At 38.6% G+C, this 21,407-nt stretch overlaps 4 protein-coding genes across 4 annotated transcripts; 2 read left to right on the top strand and 2 right to left on the bottom strand.

The window, feature by feature from the left end:
- Positions 1-397: 397 nt before the first annotated feature.
- On the top strand, positions 398-4,283 carry LOC132179104 (Ribosomal protein L14p/L23e family protein). The gene is made up of 4 exons (XM_059591745.2): positions 398-487; positions 1,115-1,399; positions 3,678-3,719; positions 3,971-4,283. Exons 1-4 carry the CDS (start codon positions 475-477, stop codon positions 4,051-4,053), a joined length of 423 nt encoding a protein of 140 aa, XP_059447728.1. The 5' UTR covers positions 398-474; the 3' UTR covers positions 4,054-4,283.
- A 797-nt stretch (positions 4,284-5,080) lies between these two features.
- Positions 5,081-6,796, bottom strand: RD20 (Caleosin-related family protein). The gene is made up of 6 exons (XM_059592217.2): positions 6,618-6,796; positions 6,221-6,370; positions 5,959-6,044; positions 5,734-5,828; positions 5,515-5,640; positions 5,081-5,423 (listed from the first exon to the last, which is right to left on the bottom strand). Exons 1-6 carry the CDS (start codon positions 6,724-6,726, stop codon positions 5,270-5,272), a joined length of 720 nt encoding a protein of 239 aa, XP_059448200.2. The 5' UTR covers positions 6,727-6,796; the 3' UTR covers positions 5,081-5,269.
- Positions 6,797-16,266: 9,470 nt separating this feature from the next.
- On the top strand, positions 16,267-20,135 carry LSP1 (Eukaryotic initiation factor 4E protein). Its single transcript, XM_059590249.2, has 5 exons — positions 16,267-16,526; positions 17,027-17,195; positions 17,321-17,446; positions 19,478-19,543; positions 19,818-20,135. Exons 1-5 carry the CDS (start codon positions 16,321-16,323, stop codon positions 19,863-19,865), a joined length of 615 nt encoding a protein of 204 aa, XP_059446232.1. The 5' UTR covers positions 16,267-16,320; the 3' UTR covers positions 19,866-20,135.
- Positions 20,136-20,503: 368 nt separating this feature from the next.
- On the bottom strand, positions 20,504-21,388 carry PGR5 (proton gradient regulation 5). The gene is made up of 2 exons (XM_059590250.2): positions 20,941-21,388; positions 20,504-20,808 (listed from the first exon to the last, which is right to left on the bottom strand). Exons 1-2 carry the CDS (start codon positions 21,193-21,195, stop codon positions 20,704-20,706), a joined length of 360 nt encoding a protein of 119 aa, XP_059446233.1. The 5' UTR covers positions 21,196-21,388; the 3' UTR covers positions 20,504-20,703.
- Positions 21,389-21,407: the final 19 nt, after the last annotated feature.

Genomic DNA, 21,407 nt, shown 5'->3' with positions numbered 1-21,407 from the left:
TGTGGACCAAAAATTGCATCAATAGTTTCCACCAAAATTTTAGACATAAGTTTGATCAAGAGACATATTATTGCGTTTTTTGCTTAGTACAAGGAGTTTAATTACTTTTTAAACCCCAAACTATTTGCAACTGAGTAAAACCACAAGAACAAATTTCGTATTTTTCCCTATATATTTTGATAGTTACAATGTGAATGAGGCCATGACAAGGGCCTATTAAAAGTCTCTTATTAGAGGCCATGACAACTGAAGCCCACAAAAATTAGGAGCTCAGTATAAACACAAAGTCAGCATTAGTGGGCCCGTCTGGAAATTTTAAGCCCATAGGGCTACTTTGGTAATTAAAACAAAAAGATGATGGGGCGTATTGGAATTTAATCACCAGTGGCCAAGCGAAAACCCTAGATAGCCACCTATATAAATGGCCCCGCAAAAACCCTCGTCTCATTCTGAGTCTCCCTTCGGCCGGCGAAAATGTCGAAGCGAGGTGAGTCCGGCTGCTACGCTCTCTCCTTTTGTTTTCTTGCTTTTATGAATTGAATTTTCTATTTGATGCCCGAGAAAACTATGGGAAGATAGTTTTAATTTCTTTTTCTGCTATTTTTTTTGACGGATCACCATGATCAGACTAGAGAAATACGAAGTAGTTGAATGAGTTTTGTGTTTGTTGTGTACTAGATAGCTTGTTATATTAGGATATTGAGCTTTCTTTTTCTTTTCCTCTGGTTTCTTGGCTACCAAACAAGGGTTAACGGAAAGATTTTCTTTTTAGTGCTCTTACTATATGAAAAGTTCCGGATCCGTTTGTTTGTCGAAGGAATCCTTACAAAATATTATTTATTTCGTCTGATTTTCTAGTATCTAAGCGGATTGTTGTTGAGATTGTTACCTTTTTGGGATACTGTAGTGGATGCTTAAATTAACATGGAGTTAGGGGTCTGGTTGGTTGCCTAGAAAGTGTAGGAGAAGTAAAGGAATTGCACTTTGAACCTGAGGTTTTCCAGTTTATGGGTCACAAATGAAACGGAAAACAATGTAAATGTTAGATTTTGTTCATTGTGGATTGAAATGAAATAGCGGATAATAAGAATTTGTTGGTGCTTTTCTGGTTTAGGACGTGGAGGATCAGCAGGTAACAAGTTCAGGATGTCACTGGGTCTGCCAGTGGCAGCGACAGTGAACTGTGCTGATAACACAGGGGCAAAGAACCTGTACATCATCTCAGTGAAAGGAATTAAGGGTCGCCTCAACCGGTTGCCTTCTGCATGTGTTGGTGACATGGTGATGGCGACTGTCAAAAAAGGGAAGCCTGATCTCAGGAAGAAGGTCCTGCCTGCAGTCATTGTGAGGCAGCGTAAGCCATGGCGCCGAAAGGATGGGGTCTTCATGTACTTTGAGGGTAACTGCTGTTTTCTGATTACATTGTTATTATGTGATGTTTCTTTTGTTAATTATGTTGCTATTTCTACTCTTAGCGGTGATTTGATGATCGTGTTGGTAGGCTGATTCCATTTATATTTTCGTATTGCCTCTGTTCTCTTTATCAGTACACCTATATCTTGACATTTTGTTGTTGAGAATTTTTCCATGATAACTTGTTAATGTTGCTTACATTTCTGCCGTGTCATCTTGTTATTATTGTTTCAACATCATAACATAGATCCAAGTTTCTAAGACCGATCTGTAATGCTCAAGCTTGAAGTAAGCTGATCTATTGTTTTTGGGTTAATTTACTTGATAATTTGTATGATCTGTCCAAACAGCATCTTATGGAACATTTTTACATTATATCACCAGGAAACTGTGCTTGGCATTGATTTGTGTTCCAAGTTCAATTCTTTGATCTGTTATGTGGCATTCCATTTTAAATTCTGCCTGGAGGTTTAGTGGATACTGCTTCTTCCTAGCCTTTTTGTTACATTAATTATACACCATCTGTACAATTCTCACATGCTTGCCCACGGAATAAAATAATTATGATGGTTAAGTGGCATCGTAATGCATACATATCTTGCTAAGTTGTCGGTTTGGTTGTGAACTATGATTTGGTTATTTACTAGACCAGCTACAGATTCCTATGCAGTCAATATCATATCACGAGGATCTCTGTATTCTAGAATCTTTCTTTTTGTGATTTGATACATTTATGTGCTGCCAATGTATTCTGCCTGGAATCTGAATAATGGTGTTGTCATTGAGCTTCATAGTGAATGCTGCTTCTTCCTGGCTTTTTTGTTACATTAGTTATGCCCCATCTGTACGATTGTCAATTGGGTTAAGCGGCATCATAATGTGTACATTACTTTCTAATCTGTTGGTTTGGTTGTGAACTATGATATGGGTATTCCCAAGACCAGCATATTGCTATGCAGTCGATATCGTATTGAGCAGGATGTCTATAATCTAGAATATTTCTTTTTGTGATTTGATATATTTTTATGCTTTCAGTATTTCATTTTCTGTTCTTTTCAAACTTTTTTTGTGATAAATCTGGTTCAGGCGCTGGTGATGTGGTGTAGAGGATATTCTGTTTTTAAGGTTTCTCTACATCTCCCATACCCAGCTATATTGAATCTATCAACCATACCCTATCCCGGATGGTAAATTGTTTTTATCATCCCTGTTATGGTTGGTATACTTATCTTCCTCTTTCAACATTATTACATTTAGGATAATCTTTTTCGCCTTTCTTACTGCCTCTCAATAGGACAATCTCAATAGGACAAATTATTTAAGTGGATTTCTAAATTGTTTTTACCACCTCGAAATTGTTTTTATCATCCCTCTTACAGTAATCAAGTGCTGCCTTCTTTCAAAAGAATTTGAGTTGACTGTTTATTAGGTAGTGGTATTGCTATGGCAAATTTGTTTTTCGATTGTACAATTTTGAAACCTTGATCTGCTTATGGTTTTATTTAAAATCTCAATTTATGTGTGATATAACCAGACATAAGTCAGGTATCCTCCTTAACATTCTATGGATGATACAGTTACGAGTCTGGAAAATTGACTGTGTCAATCGTTACAGATGTACTGTTGCTTTTCAAGGTCACATTTGCTCCATTTTGGCTCTACATCTTGCTCGATCAGCAAGTAATATTGTTCGTTGGATTTGCTGATTATTATTTGGATCTAATATAATGTGCAAAGCCTAGTAGCATTTTGACCTTTTTTTTACCTATAAGACCCATCATGTTACTTGTTTTGGTAGTTATTTGAAAAGGTTTGTAATCTTGCCAGACATTAGTCAGGTATCTTCCTTCATATACCACGGTAGATACAGGTACGAGTCTGGAACACTGATTTGTGTTCATCGTTGCAGATGTATGCTTTTCATGCTAGCATCTGCTCCATTTGGGCTCTACATATAGTTGTTTCAGCAACAATGTTATCTGGTGCTTGCTTGTTCAGTGTTTATTTTTTTGTTATGCCGCATGCCAATTGATCTGATCTTGAATTTGTGCCCTATTGATTATTCTGTGGAAGTGGATGTATCTCATCTCTTATTTATTAGATAGTTGCTGGTTTCTGACTTTATCGATAAATTAATTTAAATAGGACAACTTAAGTTATTCTGGATTAATTCTTTCGATGTATTAGACATGCCAGGTTGTATCTCTTTGGTACTGGCTATGCAGTGGCTGTACTGATACTGATTTTCTTTATATTTTTGGCAGATAATGCTGGTGTAATCGTGAATCCAAAGGGTGAAATGAAAGGTACGGCTAATATCTAAGACACAAACTGGTGCACTACACCTTAATTGGCCAATTATTTCATTTCATGCATTTGCATGTGTAAGTGATTCTGTGTTTTTAGGTCGGGGATGGTAGGGTGGATTGTATTTCTTCAAGTTGTGATCTCTCACACACTATGCATTGCGGGGTTGGGATTGTTTTGTTTTGTTTTTTGTTTTTGTTTTTTTTTTTTTTTTTTTTTTTTTTAACTTGAGTTCTGTTTTACGTTTTAGGGTCTGCTATTACTGGTCCTATCGGGAAGGAGTGTGCGGATCTGTGGCCTAGGATTGCAAGTGCAGCGAATGCCATTGTTTAAATGTTCTTACCATCTTTGTTCATTTTTGAATCGATGATACTTATGTTTTGGTAGTAGTGAGGTTGCAAAATTTTACTGGATTTGTTGTGTTTTTTCCATAAACTGCATGGAGTTAGTGTTTGGATTATGGTATCATTTTATTCTAGTTTCTTTTCTGAAGAGAATTTGATTTTTGTATTTTTATCAAATTTGCAATGGTAGTGTTTCTATAAGGATCATAATTACGATGATATTACCATGGCACTGAGGATGTAGGCTGCAAAAAATATGATTCTATTGCTCTAGTCCCCGTGGGGCATTTAAGACAGTGGGATTCTTTTCTGCGATTTCCTTGATTCCGGTTTGTTTTTCTTATCAATGGGTTGTGTTACGAACCCATTTGAATTGTCTGGTTTCGAAGTAGCCTTGCCTTATTATTTCTGTACTTTTGCAATCAACAATCCCAGGTTGGTCTCATTGCAATCTCTGAAACTGGTTGAATCCAAAAAGAATTTTTACCCTGAAAGCTTCCATGGCAGCCGAATCAAAGAGGGTTGTGGTGTTTTGAACTTTGTAGATAATACGTTGCCTTGTTCTTTCTCTTTATCTTAAAGGTACAAGGGTAAATTCACCCCGAGCGTGCACGCAGAACGGCGGGTTATAGCATGTAGTAGTATTTTTGCTCTACGGTGGATACAGCGTTGGGCATTAAACGTTTTGATTGGTTATAGGACCGAAGTTGGGACTTAAACGTCGTTTGTGCAATTGATGAGGTGGGTTGTAATGCTCCTGCTCAAGCTCCTAACTTGGATGGAATCATGGAAGCAAGAGGCAAATAGGTTTTAGCTAATGGCTCCTTCTTGCAGGGAGTATCCTATGTGTACTACAGTTGGCACTGTATTGGGCTAATGAGCCACGGCCCCCGCACCATTTTGGTGACGACAGAGGAAGTAGGAGCTCTTCTCTACGAGATGAGTCCCTCCTAGTCCTGGATACCATAATTCTGAAAGGTTGGTGCGAGTAATTAAAAAAATCCTTTGATTTGAAATTAACAAACAGGAAGTGGACCATTTATTCAGATCTAGATAGTTACGCATGCCAACATTCAAACTCCATACACATTGCAGCATGCACTATTCAATGCTTCAAAAAGAGAAAACCGTCTCTCAAACTATTACATAAAAAAACTAGATGCAGCATGTCGTGATCCATACAAGTAGTACATTATTATGATTTCTCAGCCAATCTTCGCCTCTCCGCCAGTATTCATCTTGGCACAGTACTCGAACAAACTGCCATCGAAACAGCGCCTCACGGCTTCTTTAGACAGCATGCCTTCGTCGTCCCTGGCGAGGACATACAGAATCCCCCACTCCATCTTCGACGCAATCCTGCAATCCACAACCAATCTTGTTAGCGTGAGCGATCGAGCATATAAAGTGTGCTTATACAAGGGTGGGTCGGTTATAAGCGATTAACGACCATCCAAAGACGTCGAATGCAACTCGATTCCCCTGTGTCATGGCCCACAGCTCTCCCAGCGTCAACTTTTCTGGCACCGTATTAGCATATTTACTGAACATGTTTTCCAGATTCACCGGCACATACCTTCAATTTCGTGGAACAACAACAACAACCGTGGAGTTAATTCAATGATTTCGTTAAGAGAGGATCCAAGAGACGAGTTGGTGATGCGCTTACCTTCCCTCTGTGTCGTAAGTTCCTGAATCACTTCCGTGCTTGGCTTTGTGTATGTTGTAAATGTATATAGGAAAAAAAAGAGAAGGAATCCACCCCTGCAATTGTATATATACATATAACAACATGATTTCAATCAAAGCTTCTCTGGGTGTATAGGTATAGGGCCTTTTAGGACCCACAAATGGCTAAAGTAAATTCCAGTTTTAGCAAGAGGATATGACTTACCGGCAGGGTGGGATAACTGAGGGCTCCATTGATAACAATGGCCATTACAAGAGAGGCAATCATATTGAAGCCGATTGCACGCATTCCTTGTAAGAAGATAAGGAAAAAGCAAAAAACACAGTAAGTGACAAGTTTGTCAGATTAATTGTAACGATGTTGATGAGTGTCGGAATTGGTAGCAATTTCAGATGGACAACAAAATTGCTGAGAGATAGAAATTACGAAGGTAATATTGAAGCAATTGCTGGTAGATAGAATTTACCAGTATAAGTCTCCCAGGGATAAACGATCCCATTGTCGTCAAAGTCAAAAAAAGCTGCATGCTGCTGAAGAACACTCATGTTATAGTGTTTATGGCCAGGTGTTCCAGTTGGATAGTTTGTATCAGGAGCAACCAATGCTCTGGCCAGATCTGTTTTCCAATTAAACAAGTGTTTTGAGGAATAGGGTATGCTATAAAAGTACTTGTTTGAAATTTTAACCAAATAAAATCATAGGAGGTGCCCGTGCGTGCATGCACCATTTGAAGTGTAAAACATCAACTAGATGGCTCTACCCAGAAAGAAGATAAATATGATTGATTAGAATTTAGAGTTCATTTTGCTGTGGAGGAAGACTAGAAAAAGACATGCAGTAAGAAAGGAAGCCACACAACTTACATGGCTTTGGAAGTGAGACTTCCAAGTCCTCCCGGACCCTTCTCTCAGAAGTCACTGGTGCATAACGAGCCTCTGTTGCCAATGCTTCTCTCTCCGTCAGAGCAGCCATCTCTCCCCTTTTTCTTTCAAGGTTTTCTTCTCTCTTCTTCCTTGTGATTGTGGGTTGCTTAGTGTAGCAGCGTTAAATATTAACAAATTTTGATGGCAAGTGCTGGTGTCGAAGGGGCAGAGGGAGAGGTGGACACAACCGCAAACAAACAAGGCCCATCTATATTGGGGTGGCAAGAGCGCAAAATGCCACCTATCTATGTAAGAAACAGTTGTGGCAAGCCTTGAGGGGTGCATGCAAGACTTTTGCACTAGTCTTTTTTGTAGCCGCCTCTAAGCGTTAAACCAGTAAAAGCATTCTCAGCAGCTACCTAATCATTTTAATTACATTTTGCTTTCTTACCTATAAAAACTCCACGATAGCTTTCATTTATCATTCCTTACATCATTAAAATATTAATTTTATTTTCATTAAAATAATATTTTTTTTTATTCTAAAAACATTTTTCTTTTGGGTTAAATATTAAATTAGTCCTTGGGGTTTCATTACTTTATTTTTTCCTCCTTAGAGTTTCATTTTTATCGCAGGAGGTCCCTGTGGTTTTGATAATAGACCAAGTTAGTCTTCCGTCAATTAACTTAACGAAATTCCTTGTGGACCAATCAAATGTTGAAACCATATGGACTAATTTAGTATTTAACCATTTTCTTTTTCATCTCTTTCATCTCCGTCTTCTTTCCCTGGTCACATCTCCCTCTCTCACTCTCTGTTTTCTTCATTTCTTTCCCCCAGTCGCACCTTTCTTTCTTTCTAGATCTCACTCTCTACCTAATTTTCCCCCAGTAGATTCTCGCTCACGAAGACAGAAAGGGAGAATTTTTGCTATGCTGAATGGTTATCCTCCTTATATTCTTATCCTCTCAATCATTATCTGCAGCGAAACCAGCGTTAGAAAACAGAGAGAAAACGTGAGAGTGAGGGAGGGAGAGAGAGAGATATGGGTATTTGATTGTGATGGGGTTGATTCTCTGGGTATTCGATTTGGGTAATCATTTGTGTTCTTGAGGATTTTTGATTGGGTTGTTGTGGAGCTTGTGGTTGAGTTCTTGTTGAGTTTTGGTGAGTTCTGGAACGATTTAAGTTGTTTGGGGAGGATTGATTTTGTGGGTTTTATTTGTTGTTAATTTTGGGTGTAAATCCTTTGAGTGGCCGTGAGAGTGAAGATGGAGTATTGAAGATGGAGATTTGGTTTCTTGAGGGCAAAAATCAACTGGGTTTCTATTTCTGCTAGTAATTTTGCTCTACTTGAACCAGATGAAGTGCATAAGATTGCTCTTCGTTGTTCTTTTTATTGTGAGGAAATGGCTTGTGTCCAGATGAAGTGCAGAAGAAGAAGAGGGCGGAGAAGAAGAACGAAGAAAAATAATGGAGACGACTGAGTGAAAAGATGTGAGAGGAGAGAGAGTGTTTTTTTATTTTTTTTATTTTATGATTATAATAATCACAAGGATCGCTACAATGGAACCCAAAACATTGGGTCTACAAACATATAGGGAGTCTACTGTGTGTAGATTTTTGCGATTTTTTTGACATATTCCCTAAACTTAAAGAACAGACTCCCTTATAGGGAGTGAGAATGCTCTTAGAGCATTCCCAAGAGTTTCCTCGTCATTTTCTCTACATTTAAGGATCAAAACTACTTTTTACTTCCATATGTCAAAATACACCCCAATAGCTCCCCTTAATCATTCTCTATATCATTAAAATATTTGTTTTTTTTTTTAATTATATTATATATATGAGAGAAGAGATGTGAGAGAATTGTGAGAGGAAAGAGGAGAGAAGAGAGATAATTATTTTTTTATATTTTAATAATCATAAGGATTGCAATAATGGAACGCAAAACATTGGGTTCCACTGTAACAATCCTAATGTTTAAGATTCATTTAGGGAGTCTGTTGTATGATGTTTTTTGCGATTTTTTTGAACATATACCCTAAACTTAGGGAACAAACTCCCTTATAGGGAGTCTGCTGAGAATGCTCTAAGAAAACAGAGCATATCCAAATATTTTAGAAATATGACTCTTGATTGATTTTTTTTCATCTGGGTAGAAATGAAAAAATAGGGAAAAAGATTATTGGAGATTTTCTTGATCTGAATGAAAGTGTGAGAAAAAGATTATTGAGAATTTTCTTGATCCGAATGGAAGCGAGAATGAGAGATTCGATTGGAATGCTTTTAAATATAAAGTGGGAAGCAACCCACTTAGCAAAAACATGTGCACGATAATTGGCACATCAAAAAACTTTCAAAGAAAAAATCTAAGATAATATTAGAAATAAAACTAGTAAAATTCCTAGAGGAGAAAATAAGAGGGTTATTGATATAGCTAGAATAACCAAAAAGAGCATCCTCCGAGAGAGAAACAGGCCAGACCACAAGAGGCTGCCAAATGGGTGGCTTAAAGAGCTACCACTGCCTCCCCCTTAACAGCACCCGTGAAGTAGAGCTTCCGAGTAGCAGAAAGGACGATATTCCCCCCAAAGAGTCACTAACAACAACAGCTATCACAGCAAAATCCTCTTTAATAGCCACATCAAAATTCCCCTTTAACACCTCCTGGCAAAGGAGGAAAGATGGAAGAGAAGCAACACACCAGATACACAAATGAAGCTCTAATGTTGCAGAAATGTTATTGATAGCCTTGGCAGGACTTCAGACCTTCATGAATCAACTTCTTCCTGGACAAATAAAATCCCAAAGTAAGAGCAGCAAAAATTTGAAAACGACATGCCTTTTCCCTTGGAACAACAAGTTGAAGTACAAACACATGATTTATAATGGTTGCAATCCAATCAGCAATCGGTTTGGTAGAAAAACCAACAGTAATGATCAGCCAAGAGGATCTCCACCAAAAATTCTAACCAAATTACACTTCAAATATGACACAAAAGTCTTTTGAGGGCCTTTGCAAAAGGGACAGACCTAAGCCTTAGAGTCCGCAATAGCCACAAATCTGCCAATATTAGCGTGAGAAGGCAGAATATCCCAAGCAATCTTTCATAGAAGATGTTTAAGCCGAGCTTAAAGCTTAAGACCCCAAATTCTATATGCCAGACCTTTGGAGTGAAGGGAGAGGATATGCCACTAGAGGACATAAAAACAACTTCATGCGCTAACTTAACTGAAAACAACCCCCGATGGAGAAGGAGCCCAAGACCACTTATCAAAAGTGGTGATATGAGGGAGGTGAATGTTCAAGATATTTTGGACAGTGCCCTGACACCAAGAAGAATCAAATCACTGAATCAGCCACCGAGAAAAGAGGTAACTCCACCAAAGGGAATCCCAAATATCAAAGTAGGAATCCGAAGCAAATTCCAAATATCAATGTTCAGCCCATTGAAAATAGAATGACAAGCTCCCAACTCCACAACTTTTCTATGCTTCAACAATCCTTTCCAAATCCAACATGACAAAGGATTTAAGGGAACATTAAGAAAAGAAATATCATGCTAAAGATCTTTAACCACAAAGCGCATCAACCCATATGAGAGGTTAATTTGTGGTCATCTTCCAACCAAGCCGAGCCAACAAGGAGTTGTCAAGAAATTCCATGGAAGGAAGCCCTAACCTCCCCGGGGTTTGCAAATACTCTCCCAAGAGAGGAATGAGAGATTGTGCTTCTTGTCTTGAAGAAAACCCCATCAAAACTTCCTTATAATTACATTGATCTCCGAACAAAAAGCCTCGGGTAAAAGAAGGAGAGACATGATATAAGTAGGGATTGCATTTGCCATAGATTTCATCCAGGCGAGTTGAGACAAACGAAATATCAAGATATTTGGCTCTAGTAGGAATATGCGGCAGATTCAAAATGCTATTAATAGCAGCCTTAGTTGTTGGCCGAAATTTTTGCTAAGGAACACTGCCGACTTTAACAAATTAATGCGTTTCCCAGGCTAGGAATTAGCCTGAGAAAAAAATCATCACATCATTTGTGAATGAAAGGTGAGACATATGAGAACTAAGCCTCACAATCTTAATACCATGTAAGCACCCCACATTCTCCTCTCTCAAAATAAGTCTAGACATACTATCAGAACTCAAAATGAAGAGGAAAGGAGAGAGATGATCACCTTGCCAAAGACCTCGAGAAGCAAAGAACTTTCCATACAGAGCACTATCCAAAATAATAGAGAAAGAAGAAGTAGTGATGGATGGTAGATGTCTTTGACAGACATCTTGGATAGTAGATGGTGAAAAACGTTGAAACCAAGAAGTTTAGTAAGGATATCTGCTATCTGATGTTGAGAAGAGACATGCCGTGTTTTGATAAGTCCTAACTGGATTTTCTCATGGATTAGATGGCAGTCAATTTCTATATGCTTAGTCTTTTGTGATACACTGGGTTAGCAGCCATGTGCACCGCTGCTTGGCTATCATAGAACATCAAGGCAGCTTGAGGATGAGGAAAAATGAAGATCACTAAGCAAGGAAAATAACCACATCAATTCACAACATGTAGATGCCATGGAATGATACTCTGCTTTAGCAGAAGATTGTGAGACTGTTTGTTGCTTCTTGGACTTACAAGAAATGATCGAATCCCTAAGGAAAACACAATATCCAGTTATAGACTTCCGACTGTCCAAGCAACCAGCCTAATCTGAGTCACAAAAAGCTTTCAATTGCAAATCTGAATTAACAGGGAACATCAAACCTTAAGCTAGAGAAGTCTTGAAGTATCTTAAGACTCAATGGACAGCATCAAGATGGGGTTGTCTTGGTTTGTCCATAAATTGACTAAGTGTTTGAATTGAATACGAGATATCTGGCTGGGTTATGGTCAAATAAAACAGTCTACCAATCAGCCATCTGTAGCTAGTAGAATATGATAAAAGATCACCCGTATCTCTTGACAACTTTAAATTCTACTCCATGGGAAATTGAACTGGTTTTGAAGCTAATAAACCAAAATCTTCCAATATCTCCAAAGCATATTTTCTTTGGCAGACATATATGCCTTAGTAGACCCTGGAATCTCCAGACCTAAAAAATACTTTAAGGGCCCTAAATCTTTAAGTCAAAACTTCTCATTGAGAAGAGAAATGAATGAGGACACTGCAGTGGGATAATTACTAGCTATGGAACCATCATCAACATAAACTAGCAAAGCAATGTAAGAAGATCCTTGAAGATGGTGGAGAAGAAAGTAAATAAAGTATACCTCAATCAGTAGCCATGGAAATAGATGAGGGTGGAGAAGAAGAAGCCAGCTGACAGTGATAATTCTACAGGTAACCAGGTTTATGTTTGACTCTTTTTTATTTTCGAAAAAAAGATGGACATGATGTTTGGTCTGAATGAGGTGAAACAGAGGAAAGTGGTGGAACATTAGGATCGCTGGAATTAGCCTACTGTTGAGATAAATCAGAAGACATGGATGAATTTAAATCAATAGTAGGTGAGAATGAGATATCAGGAGAATTCTGATGTAATGTGATTTGAATGGAACAAGATTCAATAGGAAGTGGAAGTGATGTTGTTTCAGAAGGAGATTGAAGATTGATGAAACATCCATCAGATGAAGTGTGTATCAGATTGGAAGCATATGGAAATATATGTTCATGGAATATGGCATTCCGAGATATAAGAACAGATTTGGTATGCAGGTTGAAAAATTGATATCCCTTAATGACATATGGATAACCCATGAAAACACTTGGTGTAGCTCTTTAATCAAATTTGGTTTAGGTCCTAGACAAAGTTGAGACATATGCTAGACAACCAAACACTTTGAGATGAGTGTATGAAGGTATGGCAGGAAAAAACAATTCATGAGGAGATTTATTTGACAAAAGAGGTGTAGGAATTCCATTTATGAGATGAGTGGCTGTAAGGATTCAATGCCCGATGTAGCAACATTAAGGCCTAGTTTGGCAACGGGGTTGTGCCTAGACCCTGTTCACCTTTTGAATGTTGACCAGCAAACTTTGAATTTTCAACTTCAACTTTTCACACACTTTGACCATCTTGCCCTTGTCTTTCTCTGGACACCTTTTTGAGTTTTTTCCATTGATAACTCCCCCCCCCCCCCCTCTGCTGCGCTTCGTCCATCAACTTGAAATGAATCTGCCCAGCTATCCTGACCTAGTTGATGTTAAGATGAACTCCTTCCCTCTTTGGCTCTAAAGTCAACCGAATTGTCTACAATTTGTGGCTCTAGGCGAAGACCTGCAAACGACCCAATTCGTAATTCGAGCTTGTGTTGGAGAGCTCACACCGTGAACTGCTTGTAGATGGAGGAATATAGGGGTTGATTCACGTCTGTTGTTGATTTTCTGTTTGATTCTCGGTGGTAGCTGAATGGGTTGGTGTTCTGTTTTTGGTACTCTGTTTCTTAGTATTTTGGGTGTTGATTTTCTGAGAATCATCAAATGGGTGTGTTCATTTCGTATGTTCGGTGAATGTCTGTGTTGAGTCTTTTCTTGAGCTTGTTTTCTCTGCCGAAATCCATCCAAAATCAGAGCTTTCTTAAAGAAACAGCACAAAAATCCATTACACTCAGAATTTCAGGTGAGGCTTAATTGTGATGAACAAATGGATGATCCTCTCCTCACCCACCGATCGACTTCCGGGGTAGGTGGGTGTCGCCTGTGAAAAGGTTGGCTGTCGTTCGGTGGCCGGAGGATGAAGGTATGGGGTGGGGAGCTTGCAGAGGGAGAAGACACGTGTAAGAGAAGACTCCATGAAGGAGAAGAGTCAGACAAAACCGTGAGGGTAAGACCAGCGCCGGAAAACAAAAGGCATAAAAAATGAAGGCTAATAAAGTAATTTTAAGAAGTGGGTCATGAGGTTACGTGTGCAATGACCCAAAACCCGAGACTGCACAGTGTTGCACAGTGTCTAGGCAACCCTCAACCCAGTTGCCAAACATCACCTAAGTGTTTGTTGATGTATTCTCTCTACAACAACATTTTGTTGAGGTGTCTTAACACAACTAAGTTGATGTATGGTGCCTTCTGCAGAAAAAAAAAAAAAAAAAAAAAAAAAAAATCATGCATTTGGAACTTAACAATTTGATTTTGATTTTGATGTTAAATTAAGTATGAACCAACTGAAAAAATGACTGAATGATAGAACAGGGTTGCGATTTGTGTTGCATTAGATGAACCCAATTGAAATGAGTGCAATCATCCACAATTATAAGAAAAACTTGAACCATTTATAGATTTTGAGGTTAGAGGCTAGAGGCCAGAGGCCCTCATATGTCACAATGAATCAAGTCAAATGGAGACTTAGAAACAGAAGTACTAGCAGGGAAAGATAACTTGTGTTGTCTAGCTAATGGACATATAGAACAAACATCTTTTGAGTTACAAGAAATTTCATGAACAAGCTTATGCAGTAGAAAAAGAAGGATGACCTAACCTGTAATGCCAAACATCATTGGATGGTTCTTTATTGAACTGAAATTTACACTAGAAGATGAGATAGTAGACATTGAAGTGGGAGAACCCTTTGGTTGCTACATCAAATAGAATAAGTCACCTTGCTCCTTACCCACCCCAATCGTTCTCCAATGGTACAAGTTCTGTATAAAACAATATCCAACAAGAAAAATAAGGCAACAACACAACTTTTTAATGAGTTTACTAGCAGAAATCAAATTGAATATGAAAGAAGGAACACATAAGACTTCAGTCTGAAATTGTGATAGTTCCTATGTGTGTAACAGAAGCAATTGAACCATTGGGTAGTAATGGTGGTAAAAAGAGATGGACAACTGATCAGGTGAAGCAATATGCATAAAAGAAGAAGGAAAAAATGAATGGAATCCATGTAACTTATAGCATTTGTCGGCAGTATGACCCTGAAACTCCACAATGAGTACAAACAGGTCTGTCTTTGCAATTGTTTTGCTTAACAAACTGATTAGGTGTTGCAGCAGACTTAGTCATGAGGGTAGCAGTGTCATGAGTCAATGATTTAACCGAAATTTCCCTTGGTGTTTCTTCTTGAATTACCAAAGAAAGCACTTTGTTAAGAGAGGGTAATGGATCCATAAGGAGAATCAGACCCCGCAGTTTCCCTGCTGGTGACATGGCACACTTGCCGAGTCCGAGTTGAATGACACTTGAGAACTTTGACTGCACAACAAAGAAAAACCAAAGGATCGGGATTGAAGAGATCGGGGGTGAGACGGCAGGGACATTCTGATGCCTAAGTCAGAATTTGAGATAAAAAGAGAGAGTATAAGCAACAAAGGAAAGCTTAAGAGTCAAAGTTACGCTTACCCAAATGTGAAGAAGTGATCTGTCTTTTATAGGCATGAAGTAGTGGAAGTCCCCTAACCAATAACTTACTCTTCCCTGAGTTCTGCGGTGCAGTTGCTAATAAAGGATTTGAGTAGTTATCCTTGCCGAGATCTTAGGGGATTAAGATCGTAGGATTTTGTGGTTATAGGTATCACTTGATTTGAATATTTATATGTGATATGCGGATACCATATCTGATTTGTATTTTAAATAGATTTGATAGCTTTTGTATGGATAAGATTGCTTATCTATTAACAGCTGTATCTCCCAAGATAACTGAGTTATCCTTGCTACCGAGACCTGTGTGTTCTGAGTTATTAGTTTCGGCTTCAAAGGTCTCGGATCTTATGAGTCTCGAGTCTATAGTTCTCGGAATTTGGGGGCTCGGATCTTATAGGTCTTGGAAGTTGGGGGCTTCGGGCCTGGTTACCCGAAACCTCTCTGTGCTTTGATCTTTCCATGCTTAGATCAGGCCCAAGGTTGGCCGGGCATTTAAGAGGTTGATCTATGACCCAATAACTAATTACAACAAATTAATTGATTTACAACTACACAATCTAGTCAGCCTATACAGCCAGCTAAGCATTGATACAGCTTAGCAATGTATCTCAGCAACTCTGCAGACTGCAGTTCCTATAGGTCCATTGTTCATCGTGGATCTGTAGCTCATCACATTGTTGTTGACTGAGTTGACTACTTCCGTATGATTGGCCACTATGGGTGTTTATCATGGGATGCATGAACTACAACGCCTTAACATTTTTTCCCATGAACCACCAACTGTGACACCTGACCTCATCAAACTACCATCTTATGACAAAAAATCACATTCCGTTAGTCAAAGAGGTTAGAATTGATGGTCAACGATCACGTGCAAGTCATGTGCCATTTTAATTTTTTTTATTCTACTTTTGCCCTCATTTTAAATTGTTTTCATGTGTTGGATTAGGGTTTATGAGGGTATAAGCGTGAGAAAAAGTGGAAGAAAAAAAATTAAAATGGCACATGACTTGTATATGACTGTTGACAGTCAATTTTAACCCATTTAACTGAAGGAAGATGGTTTTTTGTCATAAGATGGTAATTTGATGGGGTCAGGTGTCATAGTTGGTAGTTCATAGGTTCATAGGGGCAAAAGGTAATTACCCCTAACAAAAAAAAAAAAAAAAAAAAAAAGGCATAAACTTTGAGCCCAACATCGAAGAAACCCAACGGTATAAGCCCAAAGAACAACAAGCCCACTGTACCAAACAAACACACACACAACGCGTACAGTAAAGAGGGGGGTTTTGGACAAAGGCGAAGCGAGAAAGAAAAGAGAAGCGAAGGAATGGCGAGCGAGGTAGCGATGGCGGCGAACACGGATGTGGCGGCGGTAGCGGCAGAGGAGGAGACAGTGACGACGAAAGTGCCACATAAGTTGGAGAGAAAGTGGACGTTCTGGTTCGACAACCAGTCCAAGCCCAAGCAAGGTGCCGCCTGGGGCACCTCTCTCCGCAAGCTCTACACCTTCGAAACTGTCGAAGAGTTCTGGTGGTACGCTTTCCAATTTTACCTCCTCTCTCGCAGTCGTTGTGTATTTTGATATCCGGTGACTTTATTCATGTTTTGGTGTTGATGCCGATATGGGTTCGTGTTATTTCCTCGTGTTTTTCTGTTTGGTTTCTGAGAAAGTTTCGAGGAAAAAGGGAAGGAAAAGATAGCATAGTTTGGATAATCTCGTGATTTGGTTTAATACGGTTTACGTGGAATTGAAAGTAGTAAAGTTTTCTTAGATCAGGACAATGATATTTTGTTTATTTTATTTATTATTGTCAAATTTCTTGAACCAGCTCAATAAAATTACGCTTGCATGCTATTTAGTTTCTGAATTTTCTTTTCCATGGAGAGAAACTCAGCATTAGTATTTTTCTGTTGTATTCCAATCACAACGTTCTATTTCTTTCTGTATTGTTACTCTTGCTTATGTTCATCTGAGACCAAAGTGAAAAACTTCGCTCTTTTCGTTCAAGTTAAGACTCGATCTCTTTCTGCAGTTTGTATGATCAGATATTAAAGCCCGGCAAGTTACCTCCCAGTGCTGATTTCCACTTGTTCAAAGCGGGGATTGAACCCAAATGGGAAGATCCCGAGTGTGCTAGTGGAGGAAAGTGGTCCGTTGTCAGCACAAGAAAGGCTAACCTTGACACCATGTGGCTAGAAACTGTAATAATCTTACTGTTTGGTTCATTTTCTTTCTGTGAAATTCAATTTCGAATCGATGGGTAGTTGGGTCTTGTTAGTATAGAAATTACTGGCAGTTTGGTAATCAATGGGTTTGTATTGAATAGTTGATGGCTTTGATTGGAGAGCAATTTGATGAGGTCGATGAGATTTGTGGTGTGGTTGCGAGCGTGCGCCAGAGGCAGGACAAACTTTCGTTATGGACCAAGACAGCAGCAAATGAAGCTGCCCAGGTCTGATTTCTTATTAAATTTGATTCCAAGAATCTAATTTTATTGTTGATTTTAGTTCATTCCATGAGTATACTTTTCTTTAGTTAAGTAGATGATCCATGGAGGCAGATTGTCTGAATCTTATCCAACATGTGCTAGTGTGTGGGTGTGTGTATGTGCACGTTTACATGATTCGGAAAGAACACTTTGGAACATCTGAAGCTTTTATGTATGTCCTCTTCTTGAATGAGATGATTCATTTGGCAGATTTCTAGTATCTCTCTCTCTCTCTCTCTCTCTCTCGCAGGGCTGAGCACCACCCCTTACGGGCGAATTTCAGCCCTACCTGGGCCCTGTATCTGCTCCTCAGTGGGGTGCCGTTTCAGGGATCACTTGCCCATCCATGGGGGGCAGAGACTGGTTGTATGTGCCCCCAACACATGATTTTTTAATTTTTATTTTTAGGTTCTGTTTAACCTATGGGATGATCTCTACTGCGACAAATGGAGGTTCCCTGTCGAGACCAACAACACCGCTGGTCCACCACTCTAGCGAGGTGCAGGTGCTTTGTGCAGGACTACATGACTGGCAGATAGCAGACCCAAACAAATTATAAAAAATTAAAAAAAAAAAGAAAAGAAGAAAAAGTAGAGTCAAAACCAGCATAGATCATTCATCAAAATCCAACACTAGATGCAAAAACAATCACCAGATCCTTGTATATTCACAAACCCATATTCTAAGATACCCTTTTCAAAACACATGTAGATATGGGAGAGAGGGAGAGAAATTTGGGCATTTTGATGCGAATGGATGAGACATGAGAAAGAAAGAGATGAAATGTTTTTTAAATCCCTAGGGGCCTAAGTGATATTCTTGACCACAACCATATACCCTTAACCTGCTATCTGCCCGTTTTGGTCGGTTTGTAAAAAAGGATGCCCCCGCCTCGGTAATGGGGGAAAATCTTTCCATTACCCTTTGTTGGACGCCACCGGCCTGCTGTGCACCCCTACTCTCTCTCTGTCTCTCTCTCTCTCTTGTATGTGTGTGATCGGTCTTCATGTTGCAGACCGATGCAACCTTATAAGGGATTTGATATGCATAAGGTGTTGCATTCATACGTGAAAGTACTACTTTGCTGCCTTCCAACCGATATTGATGTGTGTAACATGTGCGTCTAAACTTTACAGTGGTGCAGTCTTTTTATATTCCTTTCTGCTTATGTTTTAATTTTTATGTCTTATTCTCGACGATTCCTCTTTGCCTCATTTCATTTTGACGTGAATATGGTTGCTTGACCACCAATGATAATTAAAATTTCCTTAATTTTGTTTTACTGTGCAATTGAATTGGGTGTTTTCTGCATAGCATTTATTTAAGGTTGTGGTGTTCCACATTGTTTATTTAATTTAATCAGAAACATTATGTGAAAAGATACAAAAAAGATTGTGTTTATGTTGCTTAAGAAGCTGCACCATATTATTTTAGTGTGAATTTTTTTTTGGAGGATGGATTCAGCCTTAAATGTCCAGGGAAGCAAAATGATGTGATTTGTCATATTGTGGTAGCAGGACATTTCCTTTCTATATCCCTGTAAATTGATAGCAAGTGTTACCATATCTAACATATTGGTTGCATTACCCAGGCAAAGACTAGATGTACAAATTTGAGAGATACTGTACCTTCTTATGATTGCCACTGTATTTGCTCAAGCATTTATCAATCTATTTGTACTGTGTTTTGCTTTTGCTTCAATTCACAAAATACAGAGATTTGTGTATCCATTGAGTGCATCACACTGAGTAAATTTTTTTTGTGGCATCTTGAATGTTTTCACGAGTAAAATGAAGTTTTTTTCCCCCTCAAGTAGTCAAGCTCAAGTCAGTTTTCTCCTTTATTGTTCTCCAAGTACCTAGATGCTTGCCAGAACAGACTGAATTTTTTACTAGGTGGTTGAAGAATGTCTATCCTTATTGTGCGACGCTTGAACAATATCCCACTCATTTTAAATGCTTAATTGTTTTAATAAATAATGTTTATCTTGTGTAGATGGGCATTGGGAGGAAGTGGAAGGAGATCATTGACTTCACTGATAAAATGACTTACAATGCCCATGTAAGTTCTATATCACATAATAGTGTTTTCAGAATTATATGAAGCCAGTAAGCAAAAGAGAGAATCCATGGGTATCTTATATTGTGAAATTAATTCATCAAGTTGATGATAAAATATATGGATATTCCAGCAGACATTATGAGCTTCACTTGATTCTTGAGAAGAGATAGGAAACCTGCACAATATTATTTGACTGAATAGCTGACCTAGCTTACATATAATGTGTATATAAAAAAAATATGTATTGGTATCTCTGACTGTTTGGTTATTGCAGGATGATGCTAGAAGGGAAAGATCAGCCAAAGCTCGATACAGTGTGTGATTGTGCATGATCTTGCTGTGTGGTTTTCTTCACTCAATTGTGGTACTGTGATGAAAACTAAAGAAATTGCTTTGATGCCTTTTTTGTTATAGTCTACGAAAGACATGTCGTTAATATATATTTTCCCCATGTGAGATGTTGGTAAGGAATGTAATTTGATAAGGTTCTTTATATGTTGCTTTTTGTGAATTTTCTATTTTTTATCAAGGGATGACACACTGGAGCCTCTACTTGCAACAGAATGATAATAGAAATTCCATTTTGCTGCTCTTCTTCCTCCCATGATAAAAAAAAAAAAGAAGACTCGAGAAGCTGACAGTCCATTGTAGATTTGATTTTGACCAGCATTTTTGATACATGGCTCTCTGCTGTCCATTTTTATAGGAAGAAAAGAGTATGAACTCTTACATAGTTAATGTTATGATCCATAGTGTAGAAGCCTAATCACAAAGGTGGGGAAAAAAGAGAATTAAATTGATTGATGGGTTAGTCTTTGAAAGTTCTCTTAATCCTCTTGATCTTTCTCAACAATGGTTCAGCCAAAGGGCCAAATTGTTTAAAACAATCTAAACCATATCTCTCAACTGCTTATTTCAGCTCTGAACCAATAAATAATCAGCCTGCACTTGGTAGTCATCCCTCCCAAAATGCTAACTTGTATGGACTTTTTATTTAGACAAATTGAAGAAATATTACAGCTAACTGAGAAGTGAGAAGTGAGAAGTGAGAAGTGAGAAGTGCATTCTGATAAGATAGTAAAGTAGTTTACATGCCAAATCTTAGGAGCTATGAACTTAAACATTTCTCATGACTAAACAAAATGTATCTGAATCTTCCATTACGCAAGGAATCCTAGTCTTTCTCCGTTCTTCTTGGCCAGTCGAATCAGACCTTGTCTTTGCTTGGCATCTGCTCCTATTGACTTGCAAAATTCAGTAATCACCTGAATTCATATTACGAAAATCAAGATTAAGCAACAACCGCATAATAATCATGACATCAACACACTCGTAACATACCAGCCTTAAACCCAGAAAATGCATTTTTTGACAAAAATTGGTAGCCAAACATGTACCTGCGAGTGCAAAGCAATTGCCTTTCCTCGAAGCTGATTGAAGCGCTTCTTGCCTATAAGATTACGAGTAACAACAACAATCGGCGCAAAAACACCCTTTCCTTCATTGACGTTCTTCATCATAGGCTGCGCCCGCACGGGTTTTCCAACTCGGACATGTTTGGGTACCGACTTGGCTAGCATGGTGTAATCTTCTCCAGCCATTGAAGTTCCCCAGCTTCCCTTGAACCCAGTTGCAGATATGGAAGTAGCCATCGGAGAACACAAGCACCAGGAAATTCTCAAAGAAAATTGGAGACCCTTTTTCCTGCTTGTTAGAACTGAGAACTTGTGATGGACGTTTTTGATGGGCTTTATGTGTTAGGCTGTGAAGGAGGGGATATTTTGGTGTAAATTCGAGAGCCTTTGGTTTTTTATTGGATGGAAATGTGAGTAAGAGCTCGAGAGGCATCCACAGCCACACATAC

This window comes from Corylus avellana, chromosome 4, assembly GCF_965113065.1.
Source record: "Corylus avellana chromosome 4, dhCorAvel1.hap1.2, whole genome shotgun sequence".
NCBI classification, from domain to species: domain Eukaryota; kingdom Viridiplantae; phylum Streptophyta; class Magnoliopsida; order Fagales; family Betulaceae; genus Corylus; species Corylus avellana.
Note: the sequence above shows the minus strand (reverse complement) of the source record. Positions and strands in the feature narration are given on the sequence as shown.

Bases quoted from the DNA above. Each gene is read 5' to 3' on its own strand.
- RD20 (XM_059592217.2), bottom strand. From the start codon at position 6,726: ATGGCTGCTCTGACGGAGAGAGAAGCATTGGCAACAGAGGCTCGTTAT. The intron at 5,829-5,958 runs GTAAGTCATATC...ATACAATTGCAG, and splicing joins TCAGTTATCCCACCCTGCCG to GGGTGGATTCCTTCTCTTTT. The intron at 5,641-5,733 runs GTAAGCGCATCA...ACGAAATTGAAG, and splicing joins ACTTACGACACAGAGGGAAG to GTATGTGCCGGTGAATCTGG.
- PGR5 (XM_059590250.2), bottom strand. From the start codon at position 21,195: ATGGCTACTTCCATATCTGCAACTGGGTTCAAGGGAAGCTGGGGAACT. The intron at 20,809-20,940 runs GTACATGTTTGG...ATATGAATTCAG, and splicing joins CAATTGCTTTGCACTCGCAG to GTGATTACTGAATTTTGCAA.
- LOC132179104 (XM_059591745.2), top strand. The intron at 1,400-3,677 runs GTAACTGCTGTT...TATTTTTGGCAG, and splicing joins GGTCTTCATGTACTTTGAGG to ATAATGCTGGTGTAATCGTG. The intron at 3,720-3,970 runs GTACGGCTAATA...TTTACGTTTTAG, and splicing joins TCCAAAGGGTGAAATGAAAG to GGTCTGCTATTACTGGTCCT.
- LSP1 (XM_059590249.2), top strand. From the start codon at position 16,321: ATGGCGAGCGAGGTAGCGATGGCGGCGAACACGGATGTGGCGGCGGTA. The intron at 16,527-17,026 runs GTACGCTTTCCA...CTCTTTCTGCAG, and splicing joins ACTGTCGAAGAGTTCTGGTG to TTTGTATGATCAGATATTAA. The intron at 19,544-19,817 runs GTAAGTTCTATA...TGGTTATTGCAG, and splicing joins AAATGACTTACAATGCCCAT to GATGATGCTAGAAGGGAAAG.